The sequence below is a fragment of the Scyliorhinus canicula genome, chromosome 18 (assembly GCF_902713615.1).
Source record: "Scyliorhinus canicula chromosome 18, sScyCan1.1, whole genome shotgun sequence".
Lineage (NCBI taxonomy): Eukaryota > Metazoa > Chordata > Chondrichthyes > Carcharhiniformes > Scyliorhinidae > Scyliorhinus > Scyliorhinus canicula.
The window spans coordinates 48392044-48414379 of NC_052163.1; the positions used below are offsets into that span (position 1 = coordinate 48392044).

Genomic DNA, 22336 nt, shown 5'->3' on the forward strand with positions numbered 1-22336 from the left:
CCCCAGCCTGGCTTGACCCTGGATCCTACCACCCTCGACACCGTCCTCGCCACCCCCTTCCAGAACTCCTCCAGTGCCGGGCATGCCCAGAACGGACGTGGTTCGCTGGACTCCCCGAACACCTGTCTTCGCCCCCAAAGAACCTACTCATCCTAGACCCGGACATGTGGGCCCGGTGCAGCCCCTTGAATTGGATGAGACTAAGCCGCGCACATGAGGAGGAAGAGTTAACCCTCTCCATGGCATCAGCCCATGTCCCATCTTCGATCTGTTCCCCCAGTTCCCCCTCCCACTTAGCTTTCAGCTCCTCTACTGACGCCTCCTCCAACTCCTGCATTACCTTGTAGATATCAGATATCTTCCCCTCCCCGACCCAGACCCCCGAAAGCACCCTGTCACTCACCCCCCTCGCGGGATGCGAAAGGAATCCCTCCACCTGCCGCCTAGCAAACGCCTTTACCTGCAGATACCTGAACATGTTCCCCGGGGGAGCCCAAATTTCTCCTCCAACTCCCCCAGGCTCGCAAACCTCCCATCAATGAACAGGTCCCTCAGCTGTCTGATGCCCGCTCTGTGCCAACCCTGGAACCCCCCATCAATGTTCCCCGGGATGAACCGATGGTTCCCCCTTAGCGGAGCCTCCATCGAGCCCCCCATTTGCCGCCTATGTCGCCTCCACTGCCCCCAAATCTTGAGGGTAGCCGCCACCACTGGACCCGTGGTATACCTCGTAGGAGGGAGCGGCCACGGCGCCCCCAGGCTTCTCTCTCCACAGGACGCCCTCTCCAACCGTTTCCATGCTGCCCCCTCCCCCTCCATTACTCACTTGCGCACCATCGACACATTGGCCGCCCAATAATACCCCGAGAGATTGGGTAACGCCAGCCCCCCACCATCTCTACCCCACTCCAAGAAGACCCTCTTCACCCTCGGGGTCCCATGCGCCCAAACAAAGCTCATAATGCTGCTAGTCACCCTCCTAAAAAAGGCCCTAGGGATAAAGATGGGCAAACACTGAAAGAGGAACAAGAACCTCGGGAGAACTGTCATTTTAACGGACTGCACTCTACCCGCCAGCGATAGCGGCACCATGTCCCACCTTTTGAATTCCTCCTCCATCTGCTCCACAAGCCTGGTAAAATTAAGCTTATGGAGAGTCCCCCAACTCCTGGCCACCTGCACCCCCAGGTATCTGAAACTCTTCACTGCCCTCTTAAACGGGAGCCTCCCAATTCCCTCTTCCTGATCACCCGGGTGTATTACAAATACCTCACTCTTGCCTAGATTTAACTTATAGCCCGAGAAGCTCCCAAACTCAGCCAACAGCTCCATCACCCCCGGCATTCCCCCCTCTGGGTCTGCCACATACAACAGCAGGTTGTCCGCATACAGCGATATCCTATGTTCTTCCCCAACCCGCACCAGGCCCCTCCACCTCCCCGACTCCCTCAGCGCCAAAGCCAAAGGTTCTATCGCCAGTGCAAAAAGCAAGGGGGACGGGGGCACCCCTGCCTGGTCCCACAGTAGAGCCTGAAGTACTCTGATCTCCTTCCATTGGTAACTACACTCGCCATCGGGGCCTCATAAAGTAACCTCACCCATTTGATGAACCCCTCCCCGAATCGCTCCAGCACCTCCCACAGGTACCCCCACTCAACTCTATCAAACGCCTTCTCTGCATCCAGCGCCACCACTATCTCCGCCTCCCCCTCCACCGCAGGCATCATAATCACATTTAACAATCTCCGCACATTCGTGTTGAGCTGCCATCCCTTGACAAATCCTGTCTGATCCTCGTGTATCACCCCTGGGACACAGTCCTCTATCCTGGTGGCCAGGATCTTCTCCCCAAATAACATGTTACCTATACATGAACATCTATGCAGCACAATACATAAATGAAAAATGTGGGTACACTAAATAATCTGATGGATTTCTTTCAAAATACAAAAACAATGGACAAGAAAAAGACCAGTTGGAGTATCAAGCCTGCCTCATAGTCATAATGCCAAGAGCTTCATGACGAGTAAGGACATAAATTTGCTACTTTCCACTAACTTGCACATTTCAATCTTCAAACAGAAATCCAAGTCCATCAAAACAGCTGCGCTAGCAGAACAGAAATGAAAAACACAGATTTACACACAACTCATTTTGAGGAAAATAGGATTGGATTATTATCTGCAGGGTTACAGGAAGAAGGCAAGGAATGGCAACTGGGCAGTGGTCATTCAGAGAACTAGCGCAAACTGAATAGGCCAATTGGCCTCTTGTGCTGGAACAACATTCTGTGATTACCACTGTGATTACACGCTGTCACAAACATCCAAGGATAATTGGCCAAGATCAGCGAGAGGTCAATTGTAATGCCTGGATCTGGTATGTCTCTCTCGTGGGGACCATGAATTGGTTCAATTTAAATTGGTTTTTGGAGCAGACAAGGAGCTCCCGTCCACACTCTGAGCTCTGGCTTTGTAACTCTGATAAAGTAATTCAAAAAAAAAGCAGAAGGGCATTGCAAAAAAAACCATATTATTTTAATTTAAACATTTTCATGTTATTTATAGAAACACAGTATTGGAAATAAGAGAAATACCATTTGACTATACAGATCATAAGGGATGGATGACATGATTAAGTAGCCAGGAATACATTCAACCAGAGTTGGGAATACCAATTTTACCCCATCTAAGTATGTCCTTTCAGGAAACACCTAAAATAACTCCACACTAGCATCAAATTAGTTTTTTCCCCACTCAAAATGATTCTTTGGGTTTCTCCCTCCTATCTATGAGATTATTCCATACATTTATCATTTCTTAATGACATTTTAATGATAGGGGCTGGTTTAGCTCATTAGGCTAAATCGCTGGCTTATAAAGCAGACCAACAGCACGGTTCAATTCCCGTACCAGCCTCCCCGGACAGGCACCGGAATGTGGCGACTAGGGGCTTTTCACAGTAACTTCATTGAAGCCTACTCGTGACAATAAGCGATTTTCATTTCATATCAATCCTAATTTCCTTTCATGAAAGCAAATTACTGCAGATGCTGGAATCTGAATCAAAAGCAAAAATGCTGGACAATCTCAGCATGTCTGACAACATCTGTGGAGAGAGAAGGGAGCTAACGTTTTGTCTGGGACACTTTGTCAAAGCTGTCGATATTGGATGTGATCAGTGTTCTCTGTATAAGGATGAAGGTGAAAAAAATTCTGGTTTTACAGTTTGCTTTGACCCATGTTTCCTTTGTTTAACTCCCAGTTTTAAAGTGCCGATTGAGGGATGTTCCTTTATCCTCTAATGATAAGAGTGCCCTCCACCTCTTTTCAAGGGCATAAAAGACCTCACTATCCATAGAATCCCGACAGTGCAGAAGGAGGTCATTTAGCCTATTGAGTCTACACCGACCATCTGAAAGAGCACCCCACCTAGGCCCCACTCGCTCTCCCTATAATCCCACCTATCCTTTTGCACATACAGGGACAACTTAGAATGGCCTATCCACCTACCCCGCACATTTTTGGACTGAGGAAACTGGAGCACCCAGAGGAAACCCACACAGACACGTAGAGAACATGCAAACTTCATAGTCACTCAAGCTTGGAACTGAACCTGGGTCCCTGGTACTGTGAGGCAGCGGTGCTAACCACAGAACAGGAGGCGAGGTGTCAGAACCACCACCATTCTATCCAATGCATGGCCTGCAGCATTTAGTTAAACTGTATAAGATTCCCCCCACCCACCACCACAGTTGCGCACATCATAACAACGTTCAAAGAAACCGAAAATGAAATGCATTAACCTGGCTTTTATGATTGATTTTGACAAAAACTCTTCCTGAATCCGTCTCATAACTCTGCCCTTGGCTAATACACCCACCCGCTGCGTGTCCCAAAGCTTTCAGAGTAACTGTGTTCAGCTCCCTCTTTAACAAGCTCTCCATCTTTAGCAAACTGGCTGCGGGGACCTCGACAGGCAGATGTCAACCGACCGCCTGACCCTGGACCACCCCCCCCCCCCCCCATCATCGTGTGACGAGAGGAAAGTTTCAAAGTCCCGCCTCTGAAGAGCTTTTGGTTGTTTCCCCCCCCCCCCCCCCCCTTGAAGGAAGGGAGAGAAAACCCCCTCCCCAGAAAAATTAATAAAACAGGCGCGACTTCAGGCCGCTCTGATAAAACTACAAGTCCCAGCATCCCCTGCGGCTCAGGTGGCAGCCACGAGGACCCCGGCGGGTCCAAGCGAGATGTAAACAAGCGGCGCGGCGGGAGGAGGGGAGCAGAGGCGGGGCCAGCTGCGATTGACACCTTAGCCGCCCAATCGGCGGTGGGCAGGTTGGAGGCGGGGTCACGCCGGCCAATGACGGGAGAGCGGCTGGAGGCGGGGCCGTCCTGTTGTATTGGAGAGGAGGTGACGAGCCGTCAGAGGCCGAAAGATCGGCGGTGAGGCTGGAGAGCGGCGAGCTGAGTTTGAAGGTGTTTTGAAGCGGAGCTGGAGCAGATTTGAAAGATCGGGCGGAGAGAGAAAAAAAACCCCACAAGTTCACATAGTTGAGGGGCAGAAAGCGATGGGCAGCGGACGGTGAATGGTTGTCAGCGCCGGCTCCCTGAGGGGCACCCCCTCCATGGGACAGTGAACGACAGCGAGCCGAAACTTGTCTGATGAATTTCTACTTGTTCAACGAAAGGAACTGCCGCCAGTCCGCTGCTCCGGAATGGAGCGTAGCCCGTGAGAGGATGAGCCACAAAGGCAGCCCGGTGAAGACTTACGACTTTCTGCTGAAATTCCTGCTGGTGGGTGACAGTGATGTGGGGAAGGGGGAGATCCTGGCCAGCCTGCAGGATGGAGCCAGCGAATCGCCTTACGGTTACAACATGGGTGAGTAGTGAACACAAACTCCCCTGCACCCATAATGCTGTAAACTACAGGGCGGTGGTGTAGGTGCAATATGGTTAAGGGATGTACAGAAGGGGTTGAGTGGAAAATGTCTAGTTTACCATGTTGATGTTTATGTTATTATTGTTTTGTTTGTTATTATAACATTTTTTGCAAATGCATCAATAAAAATATATTTTTTAAAACTAAAAGGGCACCGGGTGCGGGAAGTGGGATTAGAAAGAACACCTGGATCTCTTCGTGCTGGCATGCACAAGATGGGCCGAATGGCCTCCTCCTGTGCTGTAGCTTTTCTATGGTTCAAAAACACACAAGAGCCGGCAACCGATGTATATTCTTTTAACCACCCAAAATATACTTCATTCATAAAATCAAAATTGCACGTCTATTGTAAGCGACAAAGCTGAATTCAAATCATTGTTTACCAATGTAAAAACAGAAGGTGGTGGGAAAAACTCAGTGGCATCTGTGGAGAAACATTTTGAGTCCAATATGACTCTTTGTTGGAACTCCAATACTGCATTGTCACTACGCTTGTAATTACAGTTGATATTTACAATTTTCATCGCACAGCCAACAATTTTCATCCCATGGAGTGGACCTTGTTACAATTTAAGACGCAAGCAGTAGGGGTTTGGACGACCTTAAGTTGACAGAATGGGGGAGACCAACCAAGAGTGTGCTGGACTAGTATTATCTAGAGGTCGCAGAGATTTGAATGACGATTGAGCAGCAGAACGAGCTGACGCAACCAAACACTGGTTGCCCAATCAAGTATCTCATTTCTTTTTGTAGATCCTAGCAATGCATTTTGTTACATGCAGCGATTACACTTCAAATATTTTTCATTGAATCTGAGTTACTTTGGTAGCTCCTGACATAGTGACAAGCACTGCATAAATGCATGCATGTTCTTTTATAATACTGACTAGCTACAGTAATACAGAATTACTCCATGGCAGTACTGCAATTTAAAAATGTAGCTTTCAGAGATGTTTTAGTATGTTTTTCAAATTTTGGTCTCCCTAATTATATTTTATATTCTTTGTTCAAATTGTTTCTGAGTATCAAAAACAGGCAAAATTCTAACAATTTTATTTCAAACTGCGATTCGCAGAGGTTCGAGATTGATCCATTCAGCATTTGTGAACCACATATAAATAAATTAATCTTGCGGATGGAAAGAAGAATTCTGTACTAATTTGATCATGAACTTTTGTTGACTCACATTTTCCTGGTTGGTTTGAGGAAATAATGCAAACAAATGTGCGGTTGGTTGAGTGTATAGTCTTTCAGCTTTGACAAAGAGTCATCCAAACTCAAAATGTTAACTCCCTTCACACTCCACAGATGCTGTCAGACCTGCTGCAATTGTCCAGTGTTTTCTGTCTATGTTTGTGTTGTGTAGTATTGGCTGAAATTTTGCAGTATAAACTTCGCGAACTGCACTGTTGCAAGTTTTCCCAAAATAATTCCGGAAACAACAAGCTAGCCAGCATGCTTAGAAATATTCTAGTTTTTAATATTTTTGAAGTTGTAATGTCAGAATCCAAGTAGCTTTTCAGCAGTGGTGAAGATTTAATATGAAATATCAATAGAAAGAGCGAAGGATTCACAACCTTAATGATGATAGAAGAGAACATGTGCTGATCAAATGCAAAATTTGCTAACTGTATCATTGTGGTTCATGTTGAGAATTAGAGTGATGTATTTTTTTTAAAATTCTGCTATTGAGGCCTTTTTAAATTTATTGGTTTTCAGTATGTCTTGAAGGAATGTGTTTTTTTATGTATTGAATTCAGATATAAAACTTGCTTAGAGCCTCACTATGGTTCAGATTTTGGTATGAGGCAATGTTCCTTTTACTTTTTAAAAATAAATTTAGAGTACCCAATTATTTTTTTTTCCAATTCAGGGGCAATTTAGAATGGCTAATCCACCTAACCTGTACATCTTTTGGGTTGTGGGGGTGAAACCCACTCAGACATGGGGAGAATGTGCAAACTCCACACGGACAGTGACCCAGGGCTGAGATTCAAACCCGGGTCCTCGGTGCCGTAGTCCCAGTGCTAACCAATGTGTCACGTGTCGCCATAATGTTCATTTTACTGATACCTGCCCACACGCATTTTGGTTTTTCGGCAACAGCATATGGCCAGTGGAAGTCTGATAAAGTAAATGTAGGATCCTCTCCAGAGGATCTGAGACATGTATGAACAAGGCAAACAACAGTGTCTCTTGATAACCAATCAGAGTGAATAATCCTTAATGAAGGATGCAGAGTCTGAACCAAGGAGTTGTTATCAACTCTAATGTAAAATCATGTACGGAAAGTAAAATCAACAGAGGGAATGAAAGATGAGATTAAGAGAGCAAGATGAAGGGGAACCAAAAAACTTTTAAAAATGTTTTTGAAAATCCAGTGATAAGTATAATCTGAAGGAATGAGACTCCAATATTCTTCTCGGGCAAACTGTTAAAAAGAAAGATTGAGGACACGTGATGTGAGCGAGGGAGTGGCTGCATTTTCGCAAGCTCCAGCTCTGCCCATTTTTCAATCTTAATTTTTATCCTTCTGCACATTGTTTTTCTTTTCTTGGCCTACATGGTTAGCATAATGTTCCAAAAGATGTTGGTCAGTGTTTCAGCTTTATTGAGTAAAGTTAAAAGGCTTTAAACCTTGTTGATTGGTGGCAGCTGGAAGAAGTTGGAATGAGGCTTTGTCTTTGGAGACGTACCTACTTTTGAAGGGATTCCAGCCAGAATAATACGGTGTTCACCAGCGGATGATGGCTGCCTGCGATAATGCCAATCCATCTGAATGGCTAGATTTTGCTATGCAGAGCATTTCTGGAGTTGCAAGGTGGCTTTTTGAAGGCAGTGGTGGTGCAGAGGACGTTCTTGCGAAAGTGAGAGAAAGCCCACTCAACACAGTCAGGATCCTGTTGCGTGGCCTGTCATCCTTCCTGAGGGATGTGGACAAGGATGAGGGGAAACTGGTGTGGAGCCCTGCTTAGTCTGGTGTCTCCGGTGAGATGGCAGAGAGGTTTCTGGCTGAGTTTGAGAACTGGCCGTCATGTTTCCGGAATCTCGATCTGGAGGGCGGGTGCCTTGGATTCGACGGAGCACATTTGATCCTGTCTTTGAATCCTCGGGCTGAGATGGCCTCAGGATGTTGGCCGAGCCGGGCTGTCCTCCCATGCGGGAACCTGGCTGTTGACCGCCTGGCCCCGGTCGTGTGGGCAGGCTGGAAGTGGTGAAACTCATGTTCTGATCATTGAAAACCCTGGAAGATGTTTTCCTTTTTAAATCCTTGATGTCTTCTTTCTTCTTGGGCCAGTGGAGTGATCATTTATCTTGATGACTATCTCTGTTTTGATCCTGATCTTAACTCCCTAATAGTCTTGATGTTGTCTGTTAATGTGGTTATTTTATTTGCTTTCTGGGAAATGAATTATTTGGAGGTGATGTCTTGTACTGTCAATTATCCTATATTAATAAGTTTGTACCATGTGAGAGTTGTGCACCGTTTCTTTATCCTTTTGTATCCTTGTGGGGCGGGTTGAGCAGACCTGGAGCGGGGTGGCGGATATGGGTGGTAAGGTCAGTTTTGTCCTTGCTATGTTTGAGGAAGGTTCCCCGTAGTTGGATCCAATTTGGCTGCGTTTATTCTTCTCCGGCCCCACGTGGGCTGTGTTTTATCCTGTTGGTGACGGGAGTTTGTCAAGCACCCCTTAATGGGACGTTGGCCTTTTATCCTGAATTGGTTCTCCCTCTTTGACTGTTGTTAAGCTTTCTGAACTTTTGTGGTAAGATCAGCCTTAGCATCCTCTGTTTTTGTTGGGGATGATGTGCCTGTTGTAATGACCCTCTCAGGAGCGTTCCATTGTGTCCTGTGTTTCCTATGGGACCAGACGGGACCGGCTTTGGGTTGGTGTTGGATAGATTGGTCATGGTAGTCTTAGGGGCTCATTTCCTTTTGTTTTCTAGTCTTGTGGCAGTGCTGGGTTTGGCCAGGCCTGGTGTGATGGCCATTGTCTTGGTGCCTGTAAGGTCATGGCATCTTCTCTGGGGGTGCCTTGGGAAGGTCATGAGATGGATGATCCACGCTCAGAGGCATTGAGTTGGGGTAGGTCTGAAGGTGGGGCCCAGTCATTATTCTTTATCCTTTGGTTAATTCCTCCTGAGAGTCAGGCAGGCCCTTGTGATGGTTGGCTGGTTTTTGTTTTGTCTTAATCTTGTGGATCTGAAGTGTTCTGACTGTTCCTGGGCGTCTCTTCTTAATTTTGGACAAAATGAGGTGTTGAGATTGTCCTCTATATCCATCTTTGTTTTCATGCCCTTGTTGGCTACTGGTGGTGATGTTGAAAGTTGGGCCTTGGTGGCATGGACAAGCTGGGATCAATTTGTTTTTGGTGGTCCTTGTGTTTGTGGTCTCTGATGTTTGGAGATCCCGCAGTTCTGGCAGGGGGTAAAGATTGCTGCGGCTACTCTGACTGCCCTCTTAACCTGCTGTGGGTTTCCTCCCTCTTTCCAACTGGGACCAGGCTATCTTCCTCTTGGGACTGCCTGCCCTATGGGGGAAGTGTCGATGCTGAGGGTTCAGTGATTTTTGTCTGTGGTCCTGAGGCGGGGTTGTGGGGGTTTGTTTCTTCATTCTTTGCTCTTGTTCTCTTGTTACTTTCTCTGGGAGACCATGGATTGTTGGGGTTGATTGCGCCCGATCCACTTTGAATTTGTCTTTGTCCATTGCCATCTCGAATGTGAGAGTGGTTCCCTGTTCCGAGTAAGTGCAAATTATGCTGTAAGAATTCGGCAAATTCCCCTCAGTACTGGGGTTCTAGGGTATTATTTACTTCTTCTGTCATTCTGTTTTAAGCCATGGATGTGATATAAGGCTAAAATATTGCCTGTATTCTGTTTGCGAGCAGATGGCGGGGGGGGGGGGGGCATCTCCACATAATTTCTTCTGCTTGACATTTCAATGCCTGTTGTAGGTCTATTTTCATCCGATCTTCTTGTTCCTAACATTGTAATGACTGCTGTTTCAGGCTTTATTTGTTGCACATTGACACCTACAGCTGTAGCTGTCTTTTTGCTTTTGCTTGTTTTGTGTATATTTGTGTATAAAATTGTAAACCTCCAATAAACAGATGTCCAAAAGAAAATAGATGACTTTCCCAGTGACCTACGGAAAGGGTCCCACAACAGATTTTCATGTTTTAAGGCTTGTACTATAGCAAACAAATTAAAATCCAACTTTGACCAAACATTACTTTGTAGGCAACTGATACACTAAATTACAGCACACCTGCTCTCTGCTTTGTGGTCAGCCCAAAAGCAGACCTTTTTCTGCTTAGTAAGAAGTCTTGTAACACCAGGTTAAAACCCAACAGGTTTGTTTCAAATCCCTAGCTTTTGGAGCACTGCTTCTTCTTCAGATGAATGAACCTTGGTGGCATTCACCTGAGGAAGAGGCAAAGCTCCAAAAGCTGGTGATTTGAAAGTTCATTCACCTGTGGAAGGAGCAGTGCTCCGGAAGCTAGTGATTTGAAACAAACCTGTTGGACTTTAACCTGGTGTTGTCAGACTTCTTACTGTGCTCACCCCGGTCCAACACCGGCATCTCCACATAATTTCTTCTGCTTGACATTTCAATGCCTGTTGTAGGTCTATTTTCCCCCAAATCCTTCAGTCTTACTAACTTGGAGTCTGTAGCAGTAAGCTGCCTTTGACTTTGTGTCCCAAGTATTAAAGCTTGCACCTTACTCAATAAATTTGTATCTGGGCCCATGTCCTCTGGCAACCAGGTCACATGAGCTTGTCTCTGGGCAGAACTGGCAGGTGGTCAAATGTCTCTCTTTCTCCACTACTTCATTTTACCTTGAATCAAAAAAGAGAGATTAAACATAATCACTCTACAAAACCTCACATTCATAAGTAAAATTTCATTGCCAGAGAGGTTGTTTGGCAATACGTAAGACTTATCATGCCATCAAAAACACTTAATTGCATAGACAAGCTGGGACATTTTCTTGCATACCTTGTTGATAAGTATTGCACATTCATGCAATTTGATATATTTCAATGCTGAATCTCTCGGCAAGATTCTGATCTGGTGAAGGTTGTGGATGCAATGCACAAGATTTTCATTCAGATGCTGAAAATTGCTGTTCAATTTACTCTTTTTAGTAAATCGTGAGATTTAGGTAAATGTGATTGACCCGTCAAGCCTTGGTATAGCTTGACATAAATGTTACCTTGCAACCATTGCTCACATACCATGCCCTTTCATGAATTATTTTGTGTTAACAGACACATAGTAAAAGCACCTGATTTTTAGTGCAAAATAGTGTTGTAAAACTTATTTTGGATTTACTTTTTATAATTTATTTCTGGTGCAGTGACCTATGCATTAATTAAAAAACATTTTGCTTAACTTGCAAATATGACTGGTTCGTGTCATTGTGATTGCTCATTCAAGACCTGTTTCTGAAGCACAAATCAACCAGAAATAGTCAGGTTGCTTCATTGTTGGTGCTGCGTATGAGGCAGGGAGCTGGCAGAGAAGACCATTTTCCCTGTTGAATTGAGTGTCAACTTTCATGCACTGAGAGGAGTTTGTAGCTGGCTTGCTTTTCCTGCTCAAGCTTATGATGAATGCAAGTACCTGTTATAGGAAAAATTCAAGTTTATTTTTATGGTAAAAAGATTTTGTGTTACTGCCATTATTTGGTGAAATGGAAGGGAAGATGAACTTTATGTAATATTGTGTACTGCTCTTAGTTCAATATCTGTAATTTATTTCCACAATCGCCATCCCCAGTGATTTACTTCGCTCTAGTATCACTTGGAAATATTTCACCAGCTGCAACCAGTATTGGAAGGGAAAACTCTTTAATTGCATTGTTGGGTAATTTTCACTGTTGAAGTGTATGTGGAATTAAAATTCCAAGTAACTACCAATAGCATGTACAGTATTCTTAAAAAAAACATTGTGACAATACTGAAAAAGAATCTTTTCCTTAATATAAGGCAAAACAATTGTAAAATGTAGTATTCAGAGATGGGCTACACATACTGATATATACATATGGGCTACATATACCGATACTTGCAGATCCTGGATTTTATATTTTGCTAAAATTATTGTGTTGGGCAATTAGTAACAATTGGCAAATAGGAGTTTTAAAGTCTTAGTTATGATTTAGAAGAGATAAAATATATAATATTGTTTACAAATAGTATAGTAACATGTGGAGATGTGCGGTGAGTGACTGCCCTTGACATCAAGGCAGCAGTTGACTAAGAAAAACTGACATCAGTGGCAATCAGGAAAAACATTCTGCTCATTGGAGTCATGCCTGGAACAATGGAAAATGGTTGTGGTGGGTGGATGTCAATCATCTGCTTCCAGGACATTACTGCAGGAGTTCCTCAGGGTAGTGTTCTGGGCCCATGCATCTTCTGCTGTTTCATCAATGACCTTACTTCCATAAAGTCAGAAGTGGGGATGTTTGCTGATGACTGCACGTGCACAACGTTCAGAACCACTTGTGACTCTTCAGGGACTGAAGCAGTTCACATCCAAATGCAGCAAGACCTGTACATTATTCAGGTTTGGGCAGACAAGTGGCAAGTCACATTTGCACCAGACAATGACTGACTCCAACAACAGAGAATCTAACCGTCATTGACATTCAATGGTATTACCATTGCTGAATCCCCCACCATCAACATCCTGGGGGGTTACCATTGACCAGGAACTGAACTGGACGAGCCATATAAATACTATGGTTACAAAAACAGGTCAGAAGCTAAGAATCCTGCAGAAAGTAACTCTCCTCCTGACTCCCCCAAAGCCTGTCCAGCATCTACAAGGCACACCAGGAGTGTGATGCAATACTCTCCACTTGCCTAGATGAGCCGAGCTCCAAAAACACTCGAGCTTGACACCATCCAGGACAAAGCAACCCATTTAATTGGCACCCATCCAAAAAAATTCACACAGTGGCAGCAGTATGTACTATCAACAAGATGCACTCCAGGAACTCTCCAAGGCCCTTACACAGCACCTTCCAAACCCTCACTGGGCTAAATCGCTGGCTTTTAAAGCAGGCCAGCAGCACGGTTCGATTCCCGTACCAGCCTCCCTGGACAGGCACTGGAATGTGGCGACTAGGGGCTTTTCACAGTAACTTCATTGAAGCCTACTCGTGACAATAAGCGATTTTCATTTTTCATTTCATTTCATCTTGAAGGATAAGGGCAGCAGACACATAGGAATGGCATCACCTGGAGGCACCCCTTCAGGTCACTCACCATCCTGACTTGGCAATATATCGCCCTTCCTTCACTGTTGCTGGGTCGGAATATTGAAACTCCCTCCTAAACAACACTACAGAGGGGCTGCAGCAGTTCAAGAAGGCATTTCACCATCTCGAGGGCAATTAAGAATGGGCGATAAATGATGGTCTAGCCAGTGATGCTCACAACCTTTACATTATTTTTTAAAAGTGCAAAGTTATCCATATTGGAACGAAAATGTGAAAAGTGGTGAGACACTGGGCAGTGTTGGGCAGACTTGTCTTTAATAATAATAATTTTGAGCACAAATCACAAATATGCAGGTATGGAATGTATTTGGATGTTACAAAGGGCTGAATAGTATTTGGATGTTACAAAGAGCTGAATAGTATTTGGATGTTACAAAGGGCTGAATATAGAGTGAAGATGAGTCCGGAGGATTTTAAATGGCAGAGTAGGGTTAAAGGGCTGAATGGCCTACTTCTCCTCATTATTCTGTTCTTAGAATTTAATAATCCAAAAAGAAAGATATCAAATGATTTAATTGTAATATAATTTAACATTTGACAATAAAATATCAAAGTTGTGTTAATTATCCCACATTAGCTGCTCCTACCATGTTTCATGGACCTGTATTGAAATTGTATATGAACCTTTCTGTGACTGTATGTACCTCCTGTAACTATACACTACAATTACTTAAACCCTAACTGTGATTTTATTTTTTTTGTTGGATTCCCCTTGAAATTTGGGTGTCGGGAGGGTCGCGGAGCCGTCTGTCGCAGCGCTCCCGATCGCGCGTAGCAGCGAGCTGTTCATAATGCCGGCTGCAAGCCGCGAACATGTTTTTTTAAAAAATGCGGCCGCACTGCGCATGCGTGCCAGATCATCAGTGCAGGATGCGTAGTGCGGCCGCTTTTTTAAAAAACGGTCGCAGCTTTTTTTTTTACAAGATCGGGGAGGTTTTATTCGTTTTATTTAATTCATTTATTTTATCCATTTTACTTTTATTTTTTTTACAAGTTCAGGAGGATTTTATTTGATAAAATTTTACAGGAAAAATAATGCCGAACTTTGGAAAGATGGAGACTCCATACTTTCCGACACCGGAAGGCTTCACCTTCATCCAACAGGTTCCATTGGAGGAGCATGTACGAGGGCCAAAGGGACCCAAAACCATTTCCTCCATTTTTGTCAGCAGCAAACGAGATAAGAGAAAATGGTGGGCCGCGAAGGTCGGCCGGGTTGGGTCCCAAAGGTTGGCCGGTTGGTAAAAATGGGTCCCTGGAAAAAAGTTTGAAAAACACCATTTAGAGGATTATGGCTGAAGTTATTTTCTAACTTGTGGCAAAATAGCGAGAAATAAGTTTGCATTTGAGAGAAAACTTGGACCTCCTGCAGGTTCAGTAATGTTGCAAGCTTTCAATAAATTGATGAAGTGGGTGCCAGACGCTTTCCTTTTAAGAGGCAGATTGACTATAGAATGGCTGCCCTCTGTGCTTCACAGTGATCACTTCTCGACTAGAATTGGCAAAGCATGTAAGTATGAATGGCTACTGGAAAGAAAAGTTTATTTAAAAAGGATATTTTTTTCTCTTTGGGCAATTTGATTGTTCAAACGTTTGCGCACTTGACTGAGCCAGGGGTTTGGTCTTTTGCGGATGTTTTGTAGCTCCTATATGTTGGTTTGAATTAAGTCCTGTTGTTAGGAGAATTGATGTGTTTTTTTTTTAAACTGACCCCCAATTGTGTAGCTGTTTTGGTGCCACTAATTTGCATTAGATTTCTTTCTAGTTCATCGTGGTATTATGAAGCATCATTGATAATCATGAATCATGTGTTTCATAGTATTTGCAGAATCCTGTATAATATATTTGCATAACTATATACTGTACCCTTATCAACATGGACAATTTGGGTCTGGATATTCAATATACAAGTGTGCAAAAGGAGTAATATATTGTGGAGCATATTTCTTGAAAGGAACATTTGAATATTTACATTTGGGTTCAAACAATCTGCCATTCACAAAATGTTGCTGTGTCACGTAGTATCAGTGGCCTGTTTCCAAAGCAAAATTCCTTTTGTTAAATATTTTGTTACTTGCATTATAGGCAGGACTACAGCTGTCCTCACCATAAACTTAAAAACTGTAATTGATTCTGTACCTAAAATGAATGAATCACCTAACGCTTGTTCATACACAAGAGCATTTTAGCATGTTGAAGATTTAACTGATGGAGAGTAAATTTCTGCCTGCCCAGGCAAGTGGTGGTAACTTGTACAAGTCTGTGGGTTTTCATTTAAACATACGAGCAATGTGCTGTGGTTCCAAATTACAGAACTTTGATTACTTTGCACCAGATATTTTCAGCGTCCATATGACAAATGATTCACTCATTTTAAATGGATTTAAAAGCACTGTAGAACAGTGTGAGTGCTAAATGTGAAGTTTTTGCAGGGAAAATTCCTTGCAAATGGGAGGGTTTCTCGTAAACATCCAAATCTTTGAATTGGAAATGCAGACATGCCTGTTTGTTGCATTGAAAAATTTAAGATGAATAAATTTTTAAAATTAAGAATCCATTGTTTAGTGTACTCTGATATGGAATTAGTTAATTAAAATGGATACTTCTCAATTGGGAAGTTTTAATTTGATTGAATTGGTTCTCAAAATGCATTTTTAAAAAAATAAATGTTTTTATTCTCCATTTTCAAATTTTCCTTCAAAATTTACACCCCACCCACAAACAGTAACAAATACAAAATCAATCCCCTTAACAATAACAATGGTCCCATCCTCCCACCACCCCAAACAACGGCCCACCTGTCAATATATGCATCCAATAAAACAAACCCTCCCACGGTGGAAACAAAAAACAAAGGAGAAAAAGAAAAAAGGAGTCCGGGACCGCCCATGGTCACCATAGAGTCTCTCTCTTACCCCCCCCCCCCGCCACACACACACACACACACACACACACACACACACACACACAACGCCGTCCAACCTCTGAAAGAGTGCCGTACATGATACCCAAGCGTTGTAAACCCCCCCCCCCCCCTCTCCCCAACTCCTCCCATTCACTGCCTCTTGTAAAACTCCTTCCCCCAACCTTGGTTCCTTCCCCTGAACTTTCCACCCCGGCTAGACCACTCGGACACTGTTCTGCCAGGCTCCGATGGCCGCAGTCCCTCCCCCCACCTCACTCCCGTTCACTGGCCGACTTAAACCGGCCAGCGTGGAGGCCCCCGCCCGGCTCCCTTTCCCCTTTGCCCGGCCCTAGGAAAGCCCAGAAATCCCCTTTTAGCACACAAACCCCACATATCCACCTACACTCCAAAGAGCCCTCACTTTGAGTGAAAGTCCCATCACTTCCCTTGTCCAAATATATACAACATTGGCTCCTTTAGCCCATACACCCGCATGCAGTGAATCAAAAAAAAAGAAAATACAGTCATGAGGTTACATCGGCACATGGCCATTTCTCAGATCTTCCACAGTCCTTCTGCCTTTGCAAACTCCTCCGCTGCTTCCGCCATTCCAAAATAAAGTCCTTGAGCTTGTAAGTCACCCTCAGCTTCACTGGATATTCAATGCCGCACTGCACCTTGCTAATGTACAGTGCCCTCTTCACCCGGTTGAAAGCAGCCCGCCTCCTCGCTAGCTCCACCATAAATCTTGGTATACACGTATACCAGCTCCAGCCCACTGCCCCACCCGCTTCTGCTTGGCCCAGCACAGGACCTTCTCCTTCACACTGTACCTACAGAAGCACAGAGTCACTTCCCTTGGCGGCTCAATCGCCTTTGGTACAGGCCTCCACGACTGATGAGCCCAATCCAGTTCATATCGGGAGGGATCCTCCCCCTCCCCCAATAGTTTTGCCAGCACAGTGACAAAATACTCAGTCGGCCTTCAACTCCTTCGGGCAGCCCCACAATCCTCAAATTCTGTCGCCTGGATCTGTTTTCCAGGTCTTCCATTTTTCTTCGCAGATCCTTGTTAATCTCCATCAACTTTCGCATCTCCTTCCCCATTGAGGTAAGTTGATCACCGTGCTGCAATAATGTCTCCTCCACTTCCTTCAGTGCCTCCCCTTGCTTCCGCACCTCCGCCACTGTGCTCGCCACCGCCGTCGTCACCGGGGAAATCGCCTCCTCCACCAACACACTGAAAACCTCCCTCATCTCCTTCCTCATTGTCTCCATGTATTTTGTAAACTGCCTTTCCGCAGCCATCACCTTAGTTATTTCTTCAGCCGTAAGCAATGCGGCCTCCCCTGGTGCTCCAGCCTCCATTTTCCTTGGTGACCCCGCGGTGACCCTTCTACTCCCCGACGGATTTTCAGCTGTTTTCACAGCCGTTATTTTTACTAGTCCTCGACACATCCCTTCCCTGTGCTTTATCCTGACCTTCACCGTCTTCGCTGCCCCTTGGACCGGGAGTCAATCCCCAACAATGCCGTTCCCGAACGGGAGCCCTCCAACGCGCGGCTGCCTCCCGCCCACAGTCACCGGAAGTCCCGCAAAATGCATTTATAATGGTCTTCAAAAATATTTACTGTGGATTTATGACATAACAGTATGCTATTAATGTTTACCATGGTATAACTTTTAAAATGTTTCAAAGCACGACTTTGTGTTGAATTACTCTGTACGCAGTGTAGTATTTACAATAAATATGTGGATTTGAAATATTTAGTTAGGGAAGAAGCTCCTTTCACTTTCTAGGTTTTGACTTTAAATAGAGAACAGGGCTGGCTACAGTTGTAGAACAGTCCTACAAGGCAGAGAGTGTTCAATTTGAATGCGTGAGCTGGCTGTCATTTAAGTTGATTTGGCTTCAGGCCTTCAATGTACCTTGATTTTTAAAGAAAAATTCCAATTAAGGGGCAATTTAGCGTGGCCAATCCACCTACCCTGCACATCTTTGGGTTGTAGGGTGGAGACCTATGGAGACACTGGGAGAATGTGCAAACCCCACACAGCAGTAACCTGGGGCTGGGATTGAACCTGGGTTCTCAGCACCGAACCCAGTCCTCAACACCATGAGACAGCAATGCTAACCACTGCACCACTGTGCTGCCACTTCAATGTATCTTGATAGGTTTAGACACCATCCAGTGAGGTGTTGAGCTTTAGAAAACAGAAAGGTTTCTGTTTCAGTTTCAATCACCTGTTTGTCTCTGATGACCTTATAATTGCAATGATTGATGGTGGTCTGATTAACAAGTTTGCAGATTATACTAAGATTGGTGGAGTTGCAGATAGCGAGGGGGACTGTCAGAGAATACAGCAAAATATAGATAGATTGGAGAGTTGGGCAGAGAAATGGCAGATGGAGTTCAATCCAGGCAAATGCGAGGTGATGAATTTTGGAAGATACAATTCAAGAGCGGACTATACGGTCAATGGAAGAGTCCTGGGGAAAATTGATGTACAGAGAGATCTGGGAGTTCAGGTCCATTGTACCCTGAAGGTGGCAACGCAGGGTGATAGAGTGGTCAAGAAGGCGTACGGCATGCTTGCCTTCATCGGATGGGGTATTGAGTATGAGAGTTGCCAGGTAATGTTACAGTTGTATCAGACTTTGGTTAGGCCACATTTGGAATACTGTGTGCAGTTCTGGTTGCCACATTACCAGAAGGATGTGGATGCGTTAGAAGGGTGCAGAGGAGGTTCACCAGGATGTTGTCTGGTATGGAGGGTGCTAGCTACGAAGAAAGGTTGAGTAGATTAGGATTGTTTTCGTTGAAAAGACGGAGGTTGAGGGGGGGACCTGATTTGAGGTCTACAAAATTGTGAGAGGTATAGACAGGGTGGATAGCAACAAGCTTCTCCCAAGAGTGAGGGTGTCAATTACAAGGGGTCACAATGTAAAGGTGAGAGGGGGAAAATTTAAGGGAGATATGCGTGGAAAGTTTTTTACGCAGAGGGTGGTGGGTGCCTGGAACGCGTTGCCAGCGGAGGTGGTAGAGGCGGGCACGATAGCATCATTTAAGATGCATTTAGACAGATATATGAATGGGCGGGAACAGAGGGAAGTAGATCCTTGGAAAATAGGCGACAGGTTTAGATAAAGGATCTGGATCGGTGCAGGCTGGGAGGGCTGTGAAGCCTGTTCCTGCGCTGTAATTTTCTTTGTTGTTGATTGAACTCTAAACTTCTGATGTAAAATCAGCTCTGGGTTCTGCTATTGATAGCTGTCCAGTTGATCCATCCTAAAATGGTCAGGTGCGTACTTACTGTGCTGACCAATTTGGACTTGGTTGGCACAACCTCCATGGTCGATGAGCATGCTGACTGTCACTGACCACTTGGGCAAAATAATGGCAGACTGCTGAAGAATATGGAACCTTAGTCCAATATAAGCCATCAACTTGAGAGGAACAGTTAAAAATGGAAGAAGGGATTTGTATATTTCGGTCTTTATTTCTCCTTTTGCTAAAACGTTGTTTTGATGTTGTACTAAATGTTCTCATTTAGCTATGACGTTCATGGTATTCAGGCTTGGGACGATTGCCAGCCTACATCATTTCCTATGGAACCCCACATTGCTGGTATCAGCAGTTCCCAGCTGAGTTGAAAGATCAGAACACGCCTTTAAGCATGAACTACAGATAAACAGTAGTTTATGAAATGGAATAATGCTTGACATAATTATGTAGCTTATAATCAAAGCTTTTTGGGCTTGTAAAATCTGGGACGAAAACAACATCTGCAGTTTTGCAAAATCTCAGTGTTAGGCATTCAAATCTATTTTCGGCTTTTAGCGACATGACAATATCATTATTTATAACATTCGTACCTTTTTGCTTCTTTGTGCCATGTAACTATGACGACATGAGATATGTATGGGCTTGTACTGGTTGCATGATTGATAATGTAAGAATTGTTGTTTTAGTAGTAGCTGTATATCCAGCAATATAATTTCTGCATGTGAAAAGAAACTTGTGGACAGGAAAATTATTATTTTTATTTTTGCAAGAGATGTTCGAAAGATGGAGATTAGGTTGCAAGTGGGTATATAAATATAGCTGCCTCTTCTTTCCAGCTGCAGCTTTTTTGGAGTCGCAGCTCCACCACATTTAGAATCCTTGTTAAGACAGCAGCAGCAAATATGGTAGCATGGTAGTCTTGTCACTGGCTTACTAATTCAAAAGTTTGGACATGACATGAATTCAATTCCTATCACAACAGCTGAGGAATTTAAACGACCAATTAATTAAATCTCAAACAAAAAACCTGAATCTGCAGTGGTGACCATGAAACTACTAGGGAAGTAAACATGTCTTTGCTTCACCTATTTGTGCCTCCAGACTCTCAACTGCTGCTCTCTGATTTAGCCTAGCAAACCACTCTGTTGCTACAACAAAGTGCATCAAGTATGAAATGGGCTTGACCGTCTTGCATCGGACTCTGACACGGCAAAGGCACATCAAGCCCAGATGAATCTGCAAGCTCTTCCTCACTAATACCTGGGGACATGACAAAATTTGGAGACTGATATAACCATGCTCAGAGAATCATTCCTTTCTGCCAATGTCGCAGACTCCTCCATCACTGAGTATAGCCTATCCCAATTTTGGAAATGGGAGTCCTGAACACTGATTTCCAACTCCATTAAGTTTCATAGCATCAGGTCAAACAGGGGCAAGAAAACCTTTACTAATTGCCACCTGCTACCCTCCCTGAATCACTGAATTAGTACATTTTGATGCCACTTGTAAAGGCACAGATTATCCTCCAAGTAGGGAACTTCAATGTCCATCACCAAGTATAGCTCAGTGGTTCCACTATTGGCTAAGCTGGCTCAGGACAAAACTACCAGGCTGAGGCTGCCAAAATGTCTTTGAAAGGAGGCCCTCCCTCAACTGGTGACCTCCACCATCTAGAAAGACCAGGGTAGCAGGTGCAAGAGACCACCACCACCTCAAGTCACATACCATCTTGACTTGGAAATATATTGCCATTAATTCATTGTTGCTGCGTCAAAATCCATATCTTCACCACGCTAACATGAAACCTTTCCAGAAGAGTGCTCACCATCACCTTTTTGAGGGCAGTAAGTAGTGGTGCTTGCATCCCGTGAGCACATTAAAAAAAAAACACATTAAAAAAAAAGTGTTGTACTAATGCTGAGGTGTGGCGGCACAGTGGTTAGCTCTGCTGCCTCACGGCACTGAGGATCGAGGTTCCCTATCAGCCCCGGGTCACTGTCTGTGTGGAGTTTGCAGATTCTTTCCGTGTTTGCGTGGATCTCACCCCCATAACCCAAAGATGTGCAGGCTAGGTGGATTGGCCACACTAAATTGCCCCTTAATTGGAAAAAAGAATTGGGTACTCTTAAATTTATTTTTAAAAATAAAATAAATTAATACTGATGTCATTGTGCAGAAATTTGATACAAAATGAATTCCCATTTTTGCATAATTTCAGAGCAGTAATCAGAATAAATTAGCACACCACTGGGAGAAACCAGCAGTGGTGTTTCCAATTGTCAGCGGTGATGCTTTGAGTTCGTGAGAGGAAACAAGCTCGGTTTTTGTTGTAGTCCTGCCGTTGGTGTCATTTTTCTGCCTCACCTAGTAAATGGACCAACAATGAAAAACGTATGGCTGAGATTTGGGAGAAAAATTAAGAAGTGAGGCTATCATCAATCATTGCTATTAAAGTTTAAATTGAACAATAATTGGCAGCAACTGCACATTTGTAGAATTGGTAATCAAGAAGTTGCTGTCTACAGACTTGTTCCCCAGAACAATCTCACCAAGAAACTTAGTACTAAAACATGTGGAAGAGCATAAAGTTGCAGGTACTTGCGTGAGAAGTAATGTTTTAGTCGCTTGATGAATTTTAATTGCAACCTGGCAATCTGTCTGCAACAGGAAATTAACTTCTACTGTTGGAGAGTCTTGTTGCTTCGGAATTTAATTATCGTTGGAGAAATTTTGTTTTTCTGTCTCTCTTTCATCCTGTATGTAGATGGTCGTGTGCTGAAGTGGCTTCCGAATTCTAAAAAGGGCAGCACGGTGGCACAGTGATTAGCACTGATACCTCACAGCACCAGAGACCCAGGTGGAGTTTACACATTCTCCGCGTGTGTGGGTCGGTTTCCTCCAGGTGCTCC

At 44.3% G+C, this 22336-nt stretch overlaps 2 protein-coding genes across 6 annotated transcripts in view; one reads left to right on the forward strand and one right to left on the reverse strand.

Annotated features, from left to right (window-relative positions):
* LOC119952859 (fructosamine 3 kinase related protein) overlaps positions 1–3997 on the reverse strand; it is a 38112-nt gene extending 34115 nt beyond the window's left edge. The window contains exons 1-2 of one of the 5 annotated variants that reach the window (XM_038776422.1): positions 3806–3971; positions 2052–2109 (exon numbers count right to left, since the gene is read on the reverse strand). In XM_038776422.1, the coding sequence (XP_038632350.1) occupies positions 2052–2109; positions 3806–3855 (108 nt within the window). In that variant the 5' untranslated portion in view covers positions 3856–3971. Of the gene's footprint in view, positions 1–2051; positions 2110–3805 lie in introns of those variants that run through there. The other 4 variants (XM_038776421.1, XM_038776420.1, XM_038776423.1 and 1 more) reach the window with 4 other exon arrangements.
* A 400-nt stretch (positions 3998–4397) lies between these two features.
* LOC119952860 (ras-related protein Rab-40B) overlaps positions 4398–22336 on the forward strand; it is an 84985-nt gene continuing 67046 nt past the window's right edge. Inside the window, exon 1 of the mRNA XM_038776425.1 lies at positions 4398–4878. Coding sequence (XP_038632353.1) covers positions 4662–4878 — 217 coding nt within the window. The 5' untranslated portion in view covers positions 4398–4661. The remainder of the gene's footprint in view (positions 4879–22336) is intronic.